At 36.9% G+C, this 18797-nt stretch overlaps 2 protein-coding genes across 4 annotated transcripts; both read right to left on the bottom strand.

The window, feature by feature from the left end:
• Positions 1–72: 72 nt before the first annotated feature.
• Positions 73–6987, bottom strand: LOC148868044 (appr-1-p processing enzyme family protein). 3 transcript variants are annotated; one of them, XR_016108239.1, is made up of 10 exons: positions 6600–6951; positions 5099–5147; positions 4914–5016; positions 4716–4811; positions 4561–4635; positions 4139–4208; positions 3879–3952; positions 2654–2721; positions 497–680; positions 73–359 (listed from the first exon to the last, which is right to left on the bottom strand). XR_016108239.1 is itself a non-coding variant. In XM_088973888.1 (8 exons), the coding sequence occupies exons 1-7, from the start codon at positions 6924–6926 to the stop codon at positions 3884–3886; spliced, it is 789 nt and encodes a 262-aa protein (XP_088830014.1). In that variant the 5' UTR covers positions 6927–6987; the 3' UTR covers positions 2455–2721; positions 3879–3883. The 3 variants fall into 3 exon arrangements, 1 of the variants encoding a protein (XP_088830014.1); XR_016108238.1 differs by lacking the exons at positions 73–359; positions 497–680 and adding an exon at positions 1345–1571; XM_088973888.1 differs by lacking the exons at positions 73–359; positions 497–680 and having other exon boundaries at positions 2455–2721; positions 6600–6987.
• Positions 6988–15497: 8510 nt separating this feature from the next.
• Positions 15498–17210, bottom strand: LOC148868043 (expansin-A8-like). Its single transcript, XM_088973887.1, has 3 exons — positions 16830–17210; positions 16435–16747; positions 15498–16342 (listed from the first exon to the last, which is right to left on the bottom strand). The coding sequence occupies exons 1-3, from the start codon at positions 16975–16977 to the stop codon at positions 16039–16041; spliced, it is 765 nt and encodes a 254-aa protein (XP_088830013.1). The 5' UTR covers positions 16978–17210; the 3' UTR covers positions 15498–16038.
• Between the last annotated feature and the right edge of the window lie 1587 nt (positions 17211–18797).

The following is an 18797-nucleotide window of genomic DNA, read 5'->3' as shown; positions in this document are numbered from 1 at the left end:
ATCTAAGATTTGTGGGGTGGACTGAATAGTAAAATAGTAAAAGCCCCTTAACTAAAGAGATTATAGCTGATATGGGCAACTTTTAAACTTTAATATTAACAAAAGTAATATGTTTATTATAATTTTTAAAATAGGTTAATTTTTTTAAAAAAATCAAATAAGGGCAAAAATATTATTCATCTTCTTGCAAACCATTCATCATGTGAGTTCAATGTTTGGAATTAAAGGACAAAATGCCGGCACCCCTCCAGGCATACGCATTACCAGAAATGTCCTCTAACTTCAGAATTCTCCTCCCCTACACCGCATCTATGTCCACCAGATATAGAGCTCTGTAGAACGATAGACACTCCGTATACCTATCATCGAGAAATATGAGCTGAATTAAAGATTTGTTTGGATGCTCCGCCAGGTCTCGCTAATGCCTAATGCAAACAAAATAGGAGAAAGATTGAACGTCTCGCGTCTAGAGCAGCAGCAGAGTCCTTTAACTTACCATAAACTTGAACGTGGACAGGAGATCTCCTTTCACCAATTGGGTCGGCAACCGTGGAACCGCCGTGGATATCATGCAAATCAGAGATTGCCATTGGTTCCGCCCCAGCGAATCCCCCACGAACATCACATCACCGTCTTCCCTCTCATCCTCACCAGAAAATCAAGCGCATTGAACCTACAACCTAGAAATTAAAGAGGTATCGTCTCAATTATCTCATGCATGATCAAAATAAAATGGGATGGTGGAGACAAACATTGTGTCCGGTCGATCGTACATTTAACAGTTGGTTTCAGGGTCAATGATGGGACAGTTGAAAGGCTGGTATATCGGGTATGTATTTTCACGAATCCAACTGCCAACGAACAGGTTACAGGCAGCTCTGATTTTTATTCTTGTGGTGTTTCTTCAAACCAACCAGTAGAACCTAACAATATATAGACTCAATAAATAGCACCCGACAATGTAACAAGGTGAAGGAGAAACAAGAGGCAAGAGCCATTAGAGGAACAAAGCTATGGACACACACAACAAAAAGAGAGATTCGCACTGCTGGGGTGGAGGCAGAAGTAGGTAGAGACGTTGCGGGAGACAGCAGTGAACAGCAAACACTGAAATGATTTGTAAGAGGAATAAGACGAATGGCATTTTTGCCTTTATGATATTTTTTAAAAAATTAACATATTTTAAATATTATATTAAAAGTATTACTTTTATTGATATTAGAGCCCAAAAATTACCCTTATCAGCTATAATCCCTTAATTAAAAGACGATTCTTTCATCATCTAATACGTCACCAGCCTCAAGAGTCAAGAAAATAAATTTGTTGTCCTGCCTGCACTCAAGGTTGAAAAGTGTATTTCTCGTAATAAATTTTCGAGATGGGCAGTACATTTGATACAAAGGGATGGTTTTTTTAATCAGAGTATATATTAAAGGAAAACAATGAACAGCAGGGAACAAAACAAACTGAAAAAACAAAGAGCAAAGAAAAAACAGAAAAAAAAACTACGGAGACTGTTCCTCCCGACCTACCAAAGGACCGCCAGCAACCTTTAGCTGCAAGAGCATGCTCTGCATAATTAAAGGATAGGCTTACATAAACCAGTCTGAACTCCGACCCTGAAATCTTGTAAAGATCAAATAACAATGGCCAAACAGCAGGAGAACAACCGGACTTGCAATTTACAGCATTAACCACACTTAAAGTCGCACTCAATAAACAACCTAGATATACGAAGGTCCAAAGCATAATAGGGAAAATCTATGATATAGAAAAAATATGGTATGAAAAGAATTTTTGACCAATCAAAACCCACCCATAAATTTTGAATTACACTTGATTCGCTACCAAGTTTATGATTCCAATTGATTGGTCATAGGTTTTTCGAATATCATATTTTTTCCATATCATAGTTAAACTCTTTTTTTAATAGCAATAACTTCAACATATTTTGCAGATTTTGCCTTATAAGGTCAACATTTTTCCAATAAAAAAGAAACATTCTCATCCTTGATCAAAAACCAAAACCACTGAAACCTTGGCTTGAGAAACTTCCATCAGAGTTAGTTTTAAATAAAGGCCTGTTACCAAACAATTGTCTGTCTGAATGCAAGCTTAGAAAGGAAAACTTTCCTCACTTCCTTCATCACTTGTCCGAGTAAATAAAAAATCAGGCACAATACCCAAAGTTCTAAATATCAATATGCCCGATACGCCGGTAGGGGCAAATTGGGCAGTATTGGTCCGTTTTTGTTTATTTTTTTTCAAAACCGGTTTAGGGGGGCCAGTTTAAGACTACCCCTAAACCAGTCAAAACCCCAATACACCCTCTGTAGGGGCGTATAGGGGTGCTCCCGATACGATACATATTAACCAATACATGTCGATACTTTGAACCTTAATACCATTGAAGACAAATCGATTCTTGGCTTTTCAAATAAACATCAGCAAATATGCAGAGACAAAAATGTTTATCTTTAGCATTAGATTTGCATGCAAAATATACATTAACACATTATAAGTTTTAAGCTTATAAAAATTTAATCTACTAAAAATAATTTATATAAATTGCTTGCACATAAAGAAAACCATTGTCATGAATTAATAAGCACAAATTTAAAGACATGTTTATTGTAAAATCGTATTTTGATACCATCAGTCATTGATCCATATCGGCTGCCTTGTCATGCTCCCCAAACCAAAAAGGATACGCATTGGCTTCTGCAAGGCTCAAAGTATTGAAAACGAAAGACATATCAGTAAAAGCATTTTAAAATATGCATCGAGATATATTTTAGAAATGCATGGATATATAAAAAAAAATGAAGATATGCATGGATACACTAGTAAATTCAAATAAATCTTAAAAAAGATACTCTAATAACAATATATATAAATTTTATATAATTATAAAAGAGTTATTTAAATGTAAAAAACTACTCTTCAAGAGTTTATATAAATTGTGAGATACTGGGACAATTGGTAGCCATTAAAGAATAATGCAAGAACTAAAATTTATATTTATATATCTTAATTTTCATAAATCAATATAATTTGTTAATATTTATTAGTATATAAATTTTAAATAATCAATTTTAGGATTTATTGCCAAAAAATCCCTTGAGAATAAAATAAATTACTAAGAATAAAAATGTGTATATTTATGACAAAGCAAATATAGAATAGCCTAATGGTAGATTTGTGCTGGTTACATGCTATCAAGTAGGGTTCAAATCCTCCTATTTGTAATTTTTATATACAGTTTTAAGTAAAGGTGTAAATGGGGCTGTGCTGCCCGCAGCCCGCATGCCGACACGATCAAGTGAAGGTGGTTCAATTGGTGCACTCTCTGGCTAATTGTATTGGAGACTTGGGATAAAATCCCATTGCCACCAGGGTTTGGGGGGTATTTTATATGGGGAACGGACTACACCTCTTGTGTAGTCCCACAAGCCAAAGAAGAAGCAGCAGCAGCTAAGACCAGTGGATAGGTGTGGGTAGGAGATAAGGATTGTAACATGTATGCAAAAGCCCCTCCTTTAAATCTTAGACATTGAGAGCCATCCTTCTTCTTCTTAATATCCTTTATTCAATCTCAACAATTTTATGAAACAACTTGCCCGTGGAACATGAAATATTTCATTTTCCAATCCATGCAACAAACGTAGCATTTATTTTGCGTAAAATTCTGTTAAGGCATCCTCAATGTTATATTGATTAGTTCTTTTCTATGGTTCATGATACTTAACACCGACAATATGTAATAACCATTATAAGACTGAATCAAACTTAGGGTATTCTCTAGAAGTTTGAATCCATCTATTGACTAACAAACAGAATCATTGATATGGGGAATTGCTAGGACTTATCACACATACCGAATTTAGAGCAATTGGTTTGCCTTGTCCAGCCAAACGTTATATATATCATCTGAGAACAGAACAAAATGCACCTGTAGGACAAAGATTTTAGTGTAAATGCCTTCGATAATGCCTCAACAATGTATCTGTTATTGTAATAAATGAACAATCTTTATCCTCCATATAATACAAGACTAACCTACTCACATGTAATTTCTAAAATCAACCATCAATGTAGTCTTCTATAAAATGAAACATAAGCAAAAAGGTGATAATACCTCCTTGAAATCATCCGCAAATTCCTTAACTGTAGATATAGCTATTGTAGCAGCTTCTTCATAAGGATAACTGAGTAAGCATGGTATAAAATGGAAATGAGTATAATAAGTTTCAAATGGATATGCATCTATTATCACAAGGCCACAAGCTACACCAGACCCAGTCAATATGAATGTGTCATTTCAGTTAGTTCAAGTTCAAGACAAGCATTGCTACAGTGCACTTATTTTATTTAAAGATACCAATTACTTCTTTATACATAACTAATTGAATGACTTGTATGAGATTCACTCAAGTAATCCGACTTGGGCAATGCCAAAATCAGACTTTAAGCTTTTTCATCCATGTAAGTTCTTAAAGTAAGTTAGCTTATGATTGATCTCAACAAAACCATGATCACTTCCTTGTCACAAAAGCATACCCATAAACACCACAGGATATGGCAGGAAAAGCAATATACTGGATGTTGTTCTCTTTGGCGAGCCTTAAGCAACTCCTGTTACCAAAGGTACAAAAACCATTATGATTCTAGTAATTGCAATAAAAATGATGATGATAGCAGCAGTGGTGGTGTACCTGTAGGCACTTCTTAGAGAAACTTCTGGGTGATCATCCACATCATAGATGGGTCCAACAGTGTGAATTACATGAGAAATAGGCAGTTTAAAAGCTCTGTATATTTTCAACACTGTTACAACTCAAGAATGATAATTATATTGTGTAAAATTGGAGGATGTTAACTATATATCAGACATCAATAAGATTAATGCCTACGGGGTAATCCTTGCTTCTCCTGTAGGACAACGAACTCCAGGTCGGACCTCCGGGACATTGTAGCATGCTGCTCGCAGTTCAGGCCCAGCAGCTCTATGTATGGCTAACATAAAAAATTTTCGACATGATGGCAGGTACATGTGACAAAAATTTTAGTAAAAAAAATAAAATGCATGAATACTTACCTCCATCTACTCCACCACCCCCAAGCATTCGCTCATTGGCTGCATTTACCTGTAAAAAGAGGATCATCGTGAAACCACAGCTTGTTCTGTTCAAGAAGGAGAAATTTAAATTCATCAAATGAAGCTATAACACAATCTTCACTGCAGATTCCATCTTCAGTGATGGACGATTGCAAGGATCAGATTCAGTTTTAGCTAGGCAAATTGTAAGATTATAGAGATCTTAGGTCTCAGTAATTAGAATTGTTGGCATGATTTTCACACCAGCAATTCAATGTGAATACTGCAAATATCAGCTATTATCAAACAAATATGAGGTTTCGAGCATGGTGAACCTCAAAAATCCAAAACTGACAATGCAAACTTGATCGATATAATCTTAATAGAAGTCCTATAAAAATAAAATCTTATCAGAAGGCATATGAAAGGAATAGTTGCACAAAATCTTTGAACAAGTAATATAAAATGTGTTCTCATCGCAGCTTTTTGTCACACACTTACCAACAGAACAAATAAAATAACTGAAAATAATACAACAAAGGAAAATGTCCTTCATACTAGACCTTTGGGATGTAAGAACACCACTGCATTGATGAATCCCAGACGTTGGGTAACCATGTCGTCCATATACTGGTAATAATTTTCATCCATAATCCATTCAAACTATACTAAGGTTTTTTTATAAAACAGCCGTTCAATCATTCATTTATTTCATCTGATATAAATACAAGTCATGGAGGTGGCAAGTTATGCAGTTATTTTAGCCTCACCAGGAGAAGCATTTTCTGGTTATGCCCGGGGAACAACAAATTGATAAAAAAAAATGGTAATTTCGAATAGAAACACATACGCATGACAGTCATAACTAAAAACTGGAAATATTGTGCGCTCACTTCCTGAATTATGTTTCACTTAAAGATAAAAAATCATGAATATTCACCGCACTTGATTTTTAGCTGTCGCCAATGTTATTTTCTATTTCAACCATACGGTTAGGTTCATCCAAGAGGTAAAACCTTCAGTTCGTTCTTGATCCAAGGCATGGACTGGCCTCTAAAAATACGGTAACGCAAAACAATTATGGGAGCAGAGCAATGAGACCTCAGACTCAGGATGTCAAATTCAACCACGTCCAGGATTCATTTAGACATCCTCAAGAGGTCCGTAAAACTCCATACTAAGGCAGGATGCAGACCCTGACAAATAGTATATAATAGTTAATTATTATAGGTTAGGGAGGGGTTGAAGAAAATGCAAGTGCACTGCACTACGGCCAAAGTAGGGGACCTGAAGCCCATTGGATTTATATTTTACCTTTTCCCTACTGAAATAGGCAACGCATAACCTAGAACAGAAGTCGGAAACAAACTCTTGACCTCAAGTACATCCTATCCTAGTTCTGAGAAACAGAAGATAAGGACAACGACTGGTAGGACTGAAAATACAACATATGAACAAAGGCAAATAAAAGTTGGTCAGTCAAAAGAAAATAGTTGCTCACAATCGCGTCGGAAGTACCATCGACGAACCACCGAGTGATATCTCCTTTCTGGATCTTGAGAGCACTCAACCGAGACAGTGCGAAGTGAACCATGCGATCATCTCCTCCGTTGGACGTTATCGAAGCCCTAGCAATGGACACTCCGCCATCAGAGGAACTGGAATTCTGTTGGATAGGAAAGCTTTCGTCCATTCTAGAGAAAATTAACGAGGTTTGGCCTAGGGTTTTCAGACTTCTTTTAGGGCTCAAGTCTGCGATAGTTCCGAATCGTCCGATGATGCATGGAGCTCCTCTTTTACACACAAAACTTGCAAGCCCCGTAGCCATAGCTTGTGATTGGGTACTTACTGTATACTTAAAGTTTAGTGGGATCTAGTCGTTAGTCTGTTAACCAGTTTTTTCTTTTGGTAAATTACAAATACCCCCTTATATTATGGGGTTGTGACAAAGACCCTCTATTCTGTTTTGCGATAAAGACCCTCATAAACTATTACCGTGAGACAAAGCCCCCCTGAGAAAAACACCATTCATCTTTTCTAACTTCACGGTACACGAACAGCAGTTATGGTAAATCCCTTCTACATATTTCTCTCAATCGTTATTAAAAAATATTCCAATGACGGATTTCAAACGGAAACGGAAGGGAATCTTTGTCTCATGGTCATATCACAGGGGGTCTTTGTCGCAAAGCAAAGTACAGGGGGTCTTTGTAATTTACCCTTCTTCTTTTTTCCAATCTATTTATTTTGGAAAAATTCCTTAACAATACCCTCACTTTTGGGATGTATCAAGCCCATCTCCAAACTTCAAAAGTGTCTCTGTAGTACCCTTAATTTTCAAATTGCATCTAATAGGTCCCTATTAATATGAATGAGTAATGAGTATTGTTCGGTTAAAATCAAAAAAACCAAACCAATTTTTTTGATTTCGGTTTATTCGATTCGATTAATTTGGTTTTAAAAATTTCAGTTTTAGTTTTCATGATTAGAAATTTGGTTAACTAAAAAAACCGAATTAATTGAAATTTATTATATACATAATATAATATGTATTATTAATATGTAAAACACAAACATTTTATAATATGTATATGATATATATTATATATAATATTAATATATATAATATGCATATATTATAATATACATAATTATATTAATATATATAATATATAATATGTATTAGTATAATATTAATAAAATTTGGTTTTAACAGAAAACTGAATAAAAAAATTTAGTTTCGATTCGATTTTATATTTTATAAATTCGATTTATTTGGTTCGGTTTTTAACCAAATAAATTGAATGCTCACCCCTACCTATTAGTTGACCATTAATCGATACATCATGTGGCATCATGTGCGTATTAAATAATTTCAAAATAGCAAAATTATATTTTATGATATTTTTCTAATTATTTTACCCATTTTGTTTGAGTATTAGAAGAAGGAAAGGGGCAGAAGAGTTATGAAAATCAGACACCGATCAATTATTGAAGATCCCACTCCCTTGTTCTACCTTCCTCATTCAACGATCAATTGTAATAGGATGATCACTTGTCTGGTTTCATAACCCTTTATTCTTTTAACACTTAGATAAAATGAGTAAAATGGTCAGAAAAAAATATTATAAAATATAGTTTTGTCATTTTAAAATTATTTAATCCGTACCTGATGTCATGTGATAGTGTTGACTAATAGTCAACTAACAATAAGGACCTATTAAACACAATTTGAAAGTTCAAAACACTATTGAGACACATTTTAAAATTTGGATACTTATTTAACACAACCCCCAAAGTTTAAGTTACTTTTAAAGAATTTTTCCAGTTATTTTTGGCTCTTGTGACTTTTCATGAACTATGCTCATAAGTCACAATCCAACGGCTTTTAAGTTTTACCTGGTCAAGTCATCAACTTATCGTCTATTCACCAGCCGTTACCATTCCACACATTTCTCTTCATGATTTCAACGTACATGCATATTAGTGATACCCTCACTTTTCAAAAGCTAGAAACCTCGCAAGGTGCCAACCAGCTGGTTGGAAACGTCTAGTGCTGGTTGTCTCGGAGACTAGTTGGTTGGTAATGTCTCATTAGGGGTTGGGCCGGGCTTTGCATTTATAATAAGGGTTATAGCTTAGGCCCAGGCCCGGCCTGGGGTTTCGGGTCTGTCGGGCCTGATTTTGAGCCAATATCTTTCATATATAAAATATTATATATCTATAATATTTTACATTAAATGACATAACATACATATAAACTTATTTTATACATTATATAATATAAAATATTACATATAAAATAAATTATACATATCATGGTATAATATTTACATATAAAATATATAATATAATGCAAAATAGCATATATACATATGTATACATTATATACAAAATGCATAATTTTAAATATATGCGGGTTGGGCTTGAAGTATTAAACCCAAGCCTAGCCCTAAAATTTACAGGACTGAGTTGGGCCCGGGCCCAAGCTGGACCTGAACACAAAACCCAGGCCCAAACCTGGAATTTCCAGGCCGGGCTGGACTGGGCTGAAATGATCACCCCTAGGTGTCATGCTGCCTGTGCCGGAGACTTGGGGTCGAGTCCTGCCTGCACCAAGGTTGGGGGGTGGGCTATCCCGTTGTGCAGCCCTTTAATCTAAAATACCGTTAGTAGGGGTGCAACTTTGTACCGTCCTGCCTGCACCTAGGTTGGGGGATGGGCTATCCCGTTGTGTAGCCCTTTAATCTAGAACACCGTTGTAGGGGTGCAACTATGTGCCTCCAACCCAAGTTTTTGCATGTATTGGACCTGAGTTTTAGGATTGTGGGTTAGGCATAGGCCAGAAAATTTGGGCCTGACCTAAATTTGGATTGGGCTTAGATTGAGATCTTGGGTAATTCAAGCCCGCCCCAACCTAAACCTGGCCTGATCCAATCTGAGCCCGTCAGAAAAGTTACACATATATATATATTAATTATATAGAAATGTATATATACATTTGTAAATAAAATTTATGCATATTTTCAATCAATTTTACTCTTAAATTGGGCTATAAAGCCTAATAAAAAATGACTATACAAAAATATATACACCAATTATTTCAATAAAAGATGACTATACAAAGATCGATAAAGTTGGCTGGACCAGAGGTTTGTACCTTTAGGATTGGGCCTGCATTGACCTTTTAACCCAACCCAACCCATCCGAATTACACTCATAAACGTTAACGACTATACCTGTTCACGGGCTAGATTCAGACTGGGCTTTACCACCGATAACAAAAATGTTCAGATCCAAGCCACAACCCGAATCGATTATCAGATTTATTTTTGAGCCCGAATCTAGTTTGAATAGAAAGCTCTGAACCCATGGATATTTCACAATATCTTAATTATATTTTTTAATTTTATATTTTATAACCTGTTATTGTCCAATCACACATTTTTTTAGTTTTTTCTTGATTGTAAGTGAGGATTGAGGTATTGTTGCCGCCTCTGGGATGGTGCCGTGCTGCAAATAGTAAAGGGATCCGTATATGAGATATGGGAATATAAAAAAAATTTAAAAGGTGAGGGCCGGGTAGCTGGTAGCTTAGTAAATTAAAAAAATATTAATATAAATTATTATTTAATACCTACTATTAATATATATATATATATATAATATTTCCACCCAGATTTATTTAAAGTGGCTTAAATTAGACTTAATACTAACAGCTTGAGAGTTGAGACCGCGAATCTCAAAATATGCTTCGGCCCAATAAAAAATGTGCCAGGGCTGAGCAAGTCCATGAACAGGTTTATTAGTAGTGCCCATTAATAGAAGTGTTCATCTAAAGCCATTAATTATTTTTAAGGATTAAATTATTAATCCATAAAAATAATGAACAGGTTTATTATTAATTATTTTTAAGGATTAATAATAATAATAATAATAAGTTAGAGTGTCAAAGCGCTGTCTCCCAGCATTGCTCTCCCAATTTCAAAACCGCTCGTCAAATCAACTCTACCAACCTCCATGTATTCGTTTTGACCTTCTCATCCATCACCCATGCAACTCTCCTCAAAACATTTATCTGATAAAAAAAATGTATAAAACATTGATAAATTGCATAAACGTATAGAACATCTGATAATGCCTTCAAAAAAAAAAAAGTAAATGGATAATGCGGAACGTCAAAGTTGTGGTTTAAAACATTCATCAGCATACCCAATGTTCCACTCTGTTACAACGAATGGTCCAAACCTCAATATCAATTACATCCTAACTCATAGAACAATATTCACAAACTTCAACAACAGATTGTGGCGCTTCTCAAAATAATACTGTAAAGTTCAACGTTCACTAATCTAAGTTCCTCTTGAGAAAAAAAAAAAGGGCAACAGATTTGACCCGATAATTGTTATTCGACCACGTGAGGGCCGCTACTCAAGTACATCCCCAAACAAATAATTGTTATTCGACCACAAAAGTAAAGGTAGTTTTCTCCATTAAACGCATGCAACACTTGTAATTTTAAAACGTCAGTATTCATTATAATGAAGTATCTATCTAATTCACACACGAGGAGAGAGCAAGTTTAAAATTTCGATATAATATGCCCTGTATTATTGTATAAATAGCTTTTTAAAATCCAAAATAAGGGTTGTTTTGGAATTTGAACACTTTCAGAAGATAGGCAAGCCTAAAATCGACTCCCTGAATATAACTGTTCATTCATATTGGATGTATGGATACTTTAAACTTTAGGGAGAGAAAGAGGGCATTATAATAAGGGTTCGACTACGATACCGAAAAATATGATATCTGAAAATTTAAAGTCAATCAATTAGTATCATAAAATAAGTGATCAATCAGATGGTATTAATCACAGTTCATAGGAGTACTTTGATTGATCATCATACTTTGTTAGTCTTTTTCTCTAATAAACACTTAAATAAGTATTTGTGACTGTTTTGTCCTTTATTTTCTTTCAAGTCTTCAAAATATATCCTTTGAAAGCACTTTTTATTAAATTACTTTTATAAAAACACTTTTATCAAAGCACATTTATGAAAGTACTTTTATAAAAGTTTATGAAAACACTTTTACAAAAGCATTTTTGCAACAGTATTTTTAAGAAAGTACCCTTACGAAAGCACTTTTGCGAAAGTACTTTTATAAAAGCACTTTTATAAAAGTTCATAAAAGTACTTTCATAAAAATACTTTCATAAAAGTACTTTTGTAAAAATGCTTTTGTAAAAGTATTTTCATAAAAGTGTTTTTGTAAAAATACTTTCATAAAAGTACTTTTATAAAATGCTTTTATAAAATGTTTTTATAAAAGTGCTTTCATAAAAGTATTTTTTTATAAAAATGCTTTTATAAAAGTTCTTCCATAAAAGTATTTTTTTTTATAAAAATGCTTTTATAAAAGTTCTTCCATAAAAGTACTTTCTTTAAAGTGCTTTCATAAAAGTACTTATGTAAAAGTGCTTTTGTAAAAGTACGTTTATAAAAGTGCTTTCATAAAAGTTCATTCATAAAAGTACTTTTATAAAATTCAACTAGGGATAGTTTTATAACTGGTGGGATAATTTTGGAAGAAAAAATTGAATAAATGCTTATTGTATAAGCACTTAAAAAAAGCTGGAAATTTAGACTTAAAAAATAAACCCTTATCTTTAAAATAAGCACTTATTTTGGGCTTATTTCCCAATTACCAATATGTGCTTAATAGCCTAATTAAACAGTTATTTCGAATAAACACTTATTTTTAAGTGTTCCCAAACATAACCCAAGTCCCATCACCCCCACAAGTTGAAGTCATGAAGCCAAAGTGGCTAGTTGTAAGTAGACCTGTTCATGGCCCGGCTTGGCCCCCGGACAGGCTTGAACACACATATGGGCCCGCGGGCTTAACCCCAAAAATCCCGGCCTGCAATAAATTCAAGTCGGGCTCGAGATTTTCCAAAATAGCCCGACCCAACCTATAACTAAACCTAAAAACCTTAGTTGAAGATCCCCTCTTTTTTTCACCTCTTTGCCTCTTTCCTTTCTTTTACCTAGCCAAACCATTCTTCTCCACATCCTCCACAGTTCTCATCCTCACACTCTTAGGCATCCACACAACTGGCAAGGCGGCGAATGTTCACCGATGCAACAACTCCGGCGGTGAGTCATCACTCCTCTCCTTCTCTCTTTCTCTCTCTATCTATCTATCTTTCTCTCTCTGGCTCTCTCGTTCCTCTTCTCAAATTTTACTTCTCTTTCAAATCTCAAACACCGGCGACGGCGAGGCGACGAGTTCTCTCTCTCTCTCTCTCAGACGCGAACTGATCATTGTTAAACTTAAAATTGCAGATCGTAGCTCACAGACCATAGTCACCGCGAACTCAATTCCAACAAACACAATCATCGACGAACACAATCGGACTTCAGGCTCGAGCTCAGGCTTCGGGCTTTTTATCAGGGTTGGGCTTGGGTCCAAGTTATAGGCCCGTTGGTCGAGTCTGACTCGGGCTCGAGCCTAACAAAATTTTATTAATGAAGAGTAAAAGCCCAACCCAACCCGGCCCATAAAGTGGATTCCATGTGGGAGGAGATCTTGGTTGGGTCCCGATTTAAAGAAAGGAAGCTTCCAAGCTCTAATTTGCCCTTTCAAATCTTAATATAATAATCCAGTTCATTCCCACCATCTAGTGTAGTGAGGGATTTTGCTGGGGATCCCATCACGCGCTTTCTAAAGGTGAGGTATGAGGTATTTTGCTCCTTTAAGACAAATTTCTTAAATTTCCCTCAGTAATTGACTAACTATACTTTTACTGTTCACATATTGTTTAAGTACCTTTTAATTTTCTGATAATTGTCTAAAACTTTTTTTTGTCGTTAACTTCGTTCACGTGTGACTGATATTTTTTAAATTTCTTAAAATACCCTTCTTGGGACCTGTTTAATGCCCTCCTGAAAATTCAACAAAAGCCTCGTCACCACCTCCAACAAGAGCACCGGTAACTACTTTGTTAAATCTCTCTCTCTCTCTCTACAAAGGGAATAAGTCCCCCATCACAAATGCCGGAATGCCGGAGCCAAAAAGCCTTTGGTTTGTGTTTTGAAAACCTGGTATGGAGGTGTCAAAGCAGAATGCTGCATGTGGTCTATTCAGCCTCTCATTAATCGAAGACAGAGGTTTCAATAGGTGCTTGCTGAGTGATCTCACCTTGGTTTCTTTGCTCCTGAATGGATCAAATCGAGGGAAGAAAGACGCGCTCATAACGCTCTACAAGCTCTGTTCTATGAAACAGAACAAAGAGAGGGACGTTAATGCAAGAGCCGTGTAACCGTTAGTAGACTTAATTTCAGGGTAGGGGAAAAGTTTGACGGAGAAGGCGATGGTGGTTCTGAGCAGCTTAGCTACAAGTCAGGCAGGACAAAAGAAAATGTCCAACAAGAAACCACGCTCTGGATGCCACAAACAAACCCCATTCAATGCATACCCTACAAGAGAACCATAAGAACCTATAGATCTTCCACTTGATTCAATAGAGACCACTTACAGAATCAACAACAAGCGAGGAACAGAAAATAAACTATGGCACAAGAAGGATCTAATAATGCGATAGATAATAAATTTAAAAAAATTGAAAATGGATGGCTCAAGCTCAAGCTCCATTGGCAATACTTGGTAATGGAGTAATCTAGGCTTTTCGAATCTCCAAAAGCAGCATACTTAGCTCAGGTTCAATCAATTCCTGCTAAGAATCTCCCTGGAGCTGAGCCACAGAGAGAGAGAGAGAGAGAGAGAGAGAGGAGGTGAATCATGGCTAGACTTAGATGAGGCTCGCCAACTAATAATTAGTTGTGATTTAGTGATTTTCCAGTGGTTGTGCGGCTACAATTCCAGAGGGTAAAACCACCATAGTCGAAGAAGGAGGAATTGCAGCTTTGTTTGAAGTGATCGAAGATGGGCCGGTGAAAGGAAAAGAGTTCGCAATACCGACGCTTCTCCAACTATGTGCGGACAGTGTATGGAACAGAATGTTAGAGACATAAAGCCTCTGGTTTAGGTTTTGAAAACTGGTATAGATGTACCAAAGCAGAACGCAGTATCTGCTTTACTCAGCCTCTCATTAATCGAAGACAACAAGGTTTCAGTTGGTGCTTGCAGAGGGATCCCCCCGTTGGTTTCTTTGCTCCTGAATGGATCAAATCACAAACGATAGCTATTCAGTTACATTTGCAATGCCGGCAAAAGAACAACGAGCAGGAGATCGATGGATGGTTGTGGAAGTCCGAAAATGATAAAGCGAAGGATAAGAATGATGGTCGAGGTAATAGGGGTCGAAAAATTGGCGAGATGTACACCAGAGGTGGGTGAGAACGTTGAGAAAGTACCGCTGCCACTGTTGCTTGTCTGTTGTCATTGAGAAAATGATGAACGATGGGTAAACGAAGGGAGAAAGAAGAATGTAAAGGAAGAGGATGAGAAAGAGTGATAGATAGAATGGGAGGAATGAATGAGAATTGTAGGGAAGGGAAAGGGAAATGGAGGTGGAAAGCAGACAGAGATAGAGATAGAGCAGTGATATGCTTTATAAATTTGACATTTCATTTTTTGTATTAACACTTAACGATGATATTAATTAGGTTGTGCATGACAGACAATAGTTAAACAGTAAATTCAATTAGCTAAACATCAGGGATAGTTCAAGAAAATTGCACAAAACATAATAATCAAAGGATAAGGATTGTAGACTAGTGTATGTAAACCGACCGTTGCATGGTTGTATATTCCAATTTCCAACCCTTAAAAAACCACAGTCACGCCTAGATTTAATTTCAAAAATAAATACAGGTTACGTCATGCCAGTCGGTGAATGGGGGTGATGCATCTGGAAACAGAAGCTCGCATCTCATTAATCAAGTCAAGAATTTTTATATATAATATACCGTCAAAAGGAAGTGGGCATGGCAAACATGCCGCAACATACAACCGGCCGAATAAAGTACATTATTTTATTTTCAGCATCCACACCTGATTTTCAATCAAGTGGAAACTATAGTCTACCATTCCTAGAATGCTCTGTTTTCCTCCTATTCTATTTCTCAAATACTCACGGCCTTGATTTCAGCAAAACCTAGCAACAAAGTCACCAAGTGAACTAACTACAATCTCTCACAACAATTTCTCTCATAATATGTAATATATATAGAATAGAAGGCCAAGCCTAGCGGGTGCTAATCAGCAACCTCAGCATCAGATGGCCGCATCTACCAAAGAGGGCAGAGCTGAGAGCTTCTCTCACTCTCTCACGGTCTCACCTACCCTGCCTCTTATATATATATATATATATACCAACTAAATAAAAAGAAAGAAGAAAGAAAGTAGCATAGAATAGATACACAGAGAGTTCCTTTAAACCACACTAGCTTGTTTGCAATAAGACAAGCTAGGGCCTAGAATTGGCCTCCTTGGAACGTTTGTCCGAATTGCCAGCCAGCGGGTGCGACGTTGTAGCTAGTGACGGTCCTACCATCGCTGGTGGTGACTTGGAAAGAGAGGCTCTGGCCATTGAGGTAAGAGTTACTCTGCCAATTTTGGCCCCAGTTCCTTGACATGGATTGCCATCCTGTCTTGGAACCTTTGATCGAAACGGAATGTACATCCCCTGCACCTGCGACGTTGGTGATCAACACCAAGTTGAAGTAAGAGTGGCCGTTGATGGTGAACCTTATTCCGCCTTTCTTCACACAAGGAACCCTGCACCCAAAATGGGGAATACAGCGTTAGCAGATAGTACATATAACAGGGTTGCTCTAGCTGGTATAAACATAAAATATGCATATTTTAACCTTCTGAAGGCCACCGGGACGATTCCGGCTCTGTATTGTGCAATTTGCAAGAAAGCAGGCTCCGCCAAGTCGAAGTGCTGGAGAGGAGGATTGCACCATCCCCCATTGTCATTAGACAAAGCAAAGTTGGGAGGGCAAAAGTTTGTTGCAGTAACAGTTATGGTTCCAGGGAGGCACCATTTTGGGTCGTCGTTGCATCTCATCTCATAGCACGCCCCACAACTCAACCCATTGTTGAACAGAGCAGTGCTTAGTGCTGCAGTGTTAGTTCCATACCCCTGGCTGTACAAGTTACCGTACCCGCACGCTCCCCCTGCAAACATTACATCCCGTGAGAAATCGCAACATAAAACAGAGGATCGGTCTGGTTATGAAGCGATCCGGCTTCAACTTACCCATTGTGCCAGAAGCGTCACCACCACCGTAGAAGGTGGCGTGACCTGCTACCCAGCCCCCGTAGTCCCCGAAGGTTCCTCGTAAGCATAGGCTAAAGAGAGAGAAGAGAAGAGGAAGAACAGGATACGATTGAATTTGAAGGGCCATTTCAAGGTCCTAGAGACTCTTGGGAGAGGGAGAGAAAGAAATGCAGAAGAGCTCAACTCAAAACAGGGGAAAGATAAGAGATGAAGAGAGGGGAGGAAGAGGATGGGGGGAGGGGGGTTCTTGTTGTTCTGTTGTATGGCTGAAGTGAGTTGTTGGTTTTTGGTTGTTTGGTACACAAAGAGGAGGGGCCTCTATTTATATAAAGAGAAGCCCACACTTTGAAGTCTGAATCTGAAATTTGGAAGGGGAGGTGTGGGCCTGCCTTTTGTAGGCTTCCTTTGTATAAAAACAAAATAGCGGCCCTCACGTTTGGACCGTCCAAAGCCAGGTTGCGGATTTGAAGTAATTACACGTATCAGGTGCACATGCAAATGTTGCAGTTGGGTTACCAACCGCTAAGCCTCATGGGCCCCACCTGCACATGCCTTTCTCAACGGCTTCGTCTCTCTCTCTCTCTCTCTCTCTCTCTCTCTCTCTTTATTTATTTATTTTTGACCCTCCTTTAAATCAACCCTCTATCGGCTCTCGGGAGTCTTGTAGTTTATACGCGTAATTTCAGCCGAAATATTGAAATCCAATTTGTTCTTTTCTTCTACTCAGTGTCTGGTAGAATAACCCAAGGTTTTGCCGATTATTTAGGACAAACTGGGAGGGAATAATTTTCCATCATTAAAGAGATTTTCCTTCTCCCAAGATCATGTTACATGGTGTCCTACGTGGCCGGCTGACGTGTGTCTTGCTTTGTTGGACGGTTCAGTCACGTGAGGGAGTAGAGTAGATCAATTAGTTGGCTAGTGACGTGGACGGTGGGTCCGACTGATAAAGGGGTCGGTTTGATGATTTGGTAGCACTGACTAGGAAGGTGGAACAAAGAAAGTAAGAAACAGTGTTGTGGTGAAAGCAATACTAATTTGCGCTGGGGACCGCTCTAAATCGGTCTGCGTAAGGAAGGAAAGAAAACTCAAAACTCTTCCAAAACATCTTTCTTTCTGCCGAAATTGTAGTTGGCCTTCCATGTAAGACTGTGGACGAAAAACAAATGAGGCCAAATTGCGACTTGGGGAGTTGGGGGGCAAAGAGGCTTTTTTTTTTTTTTTTTTTTTCCCATTCGGCTTTGGTTGCTTGCATATAACGAACGTTAAGGAAAAAAATAAATGATTTTCTTAAATTATTTTTTTCATAATATTTGGCTGCATTTATAATGGCCGTTAGAATTTAGAAATGAACAATTTTTTGGACAAAATCTATAATACAATAGAATAAAAAAACATGAACCAGTGAGTGATAAAGCTATTTGACATCTTTTAATGTTATATATACACTTTCTGACCTTGTGGAAGGTATATTAACAAAAAAATAATTAGACCATGTGACTTTTTCAATATGATTGGTTGAAATCTAAATTTAATGTATTGTAAATATTGATTAATTATAGAAATGTAATTCCTTCCAACTATCAAAAGCAGAGCTCTTCTATTACACTTGAATATTTTTTCAACTATTCAAGTTTCAGTTTCCAAATTGAGTGAAACACTAAGAAAATTAAGAATTTCATTTACTTGTCAAGGAAACGATAGGTTAATTTTTCTTCATTCCGAGTGCAACCAGGTGCAGCTTTTTTTGCCGTCTTGATCACCTAATTTGACTAATATTAATTAATAAAGCCCAGTTGTGAAAATAAGGTGGAAAATAGTAATTTGCATGCCATCCCGGAAATTTAAAGGATCGCAGATCAAAAAAGAAAAAAGATAACAATTAACCACTAATTAGTTGAATCTAAATTCCATGCTGCAATCCCACGCTTTGTAATTTTAGAAGGA

The sequence above is a fragment of the Nelumbo lutea genome, chromosome 2 (genome assembly GCF_056320005.1).
Source record: "Nelumbo lutea isolate HS-2025 chromosome 2, American lotus-T2T, whole genome shotgun sequence".
NCBI lineage: Eukaryota > Viridiplantae > Streptophyta > Magnoliopsida > Proteales > Nelumbonaceae > Nelumbo > Nelumbo lutea.
The sequence above is the reverse complement of the archived record's forward strand: the minus strand, read 5'-3'. Positions and strand labels throughout refer to the sequence as shown.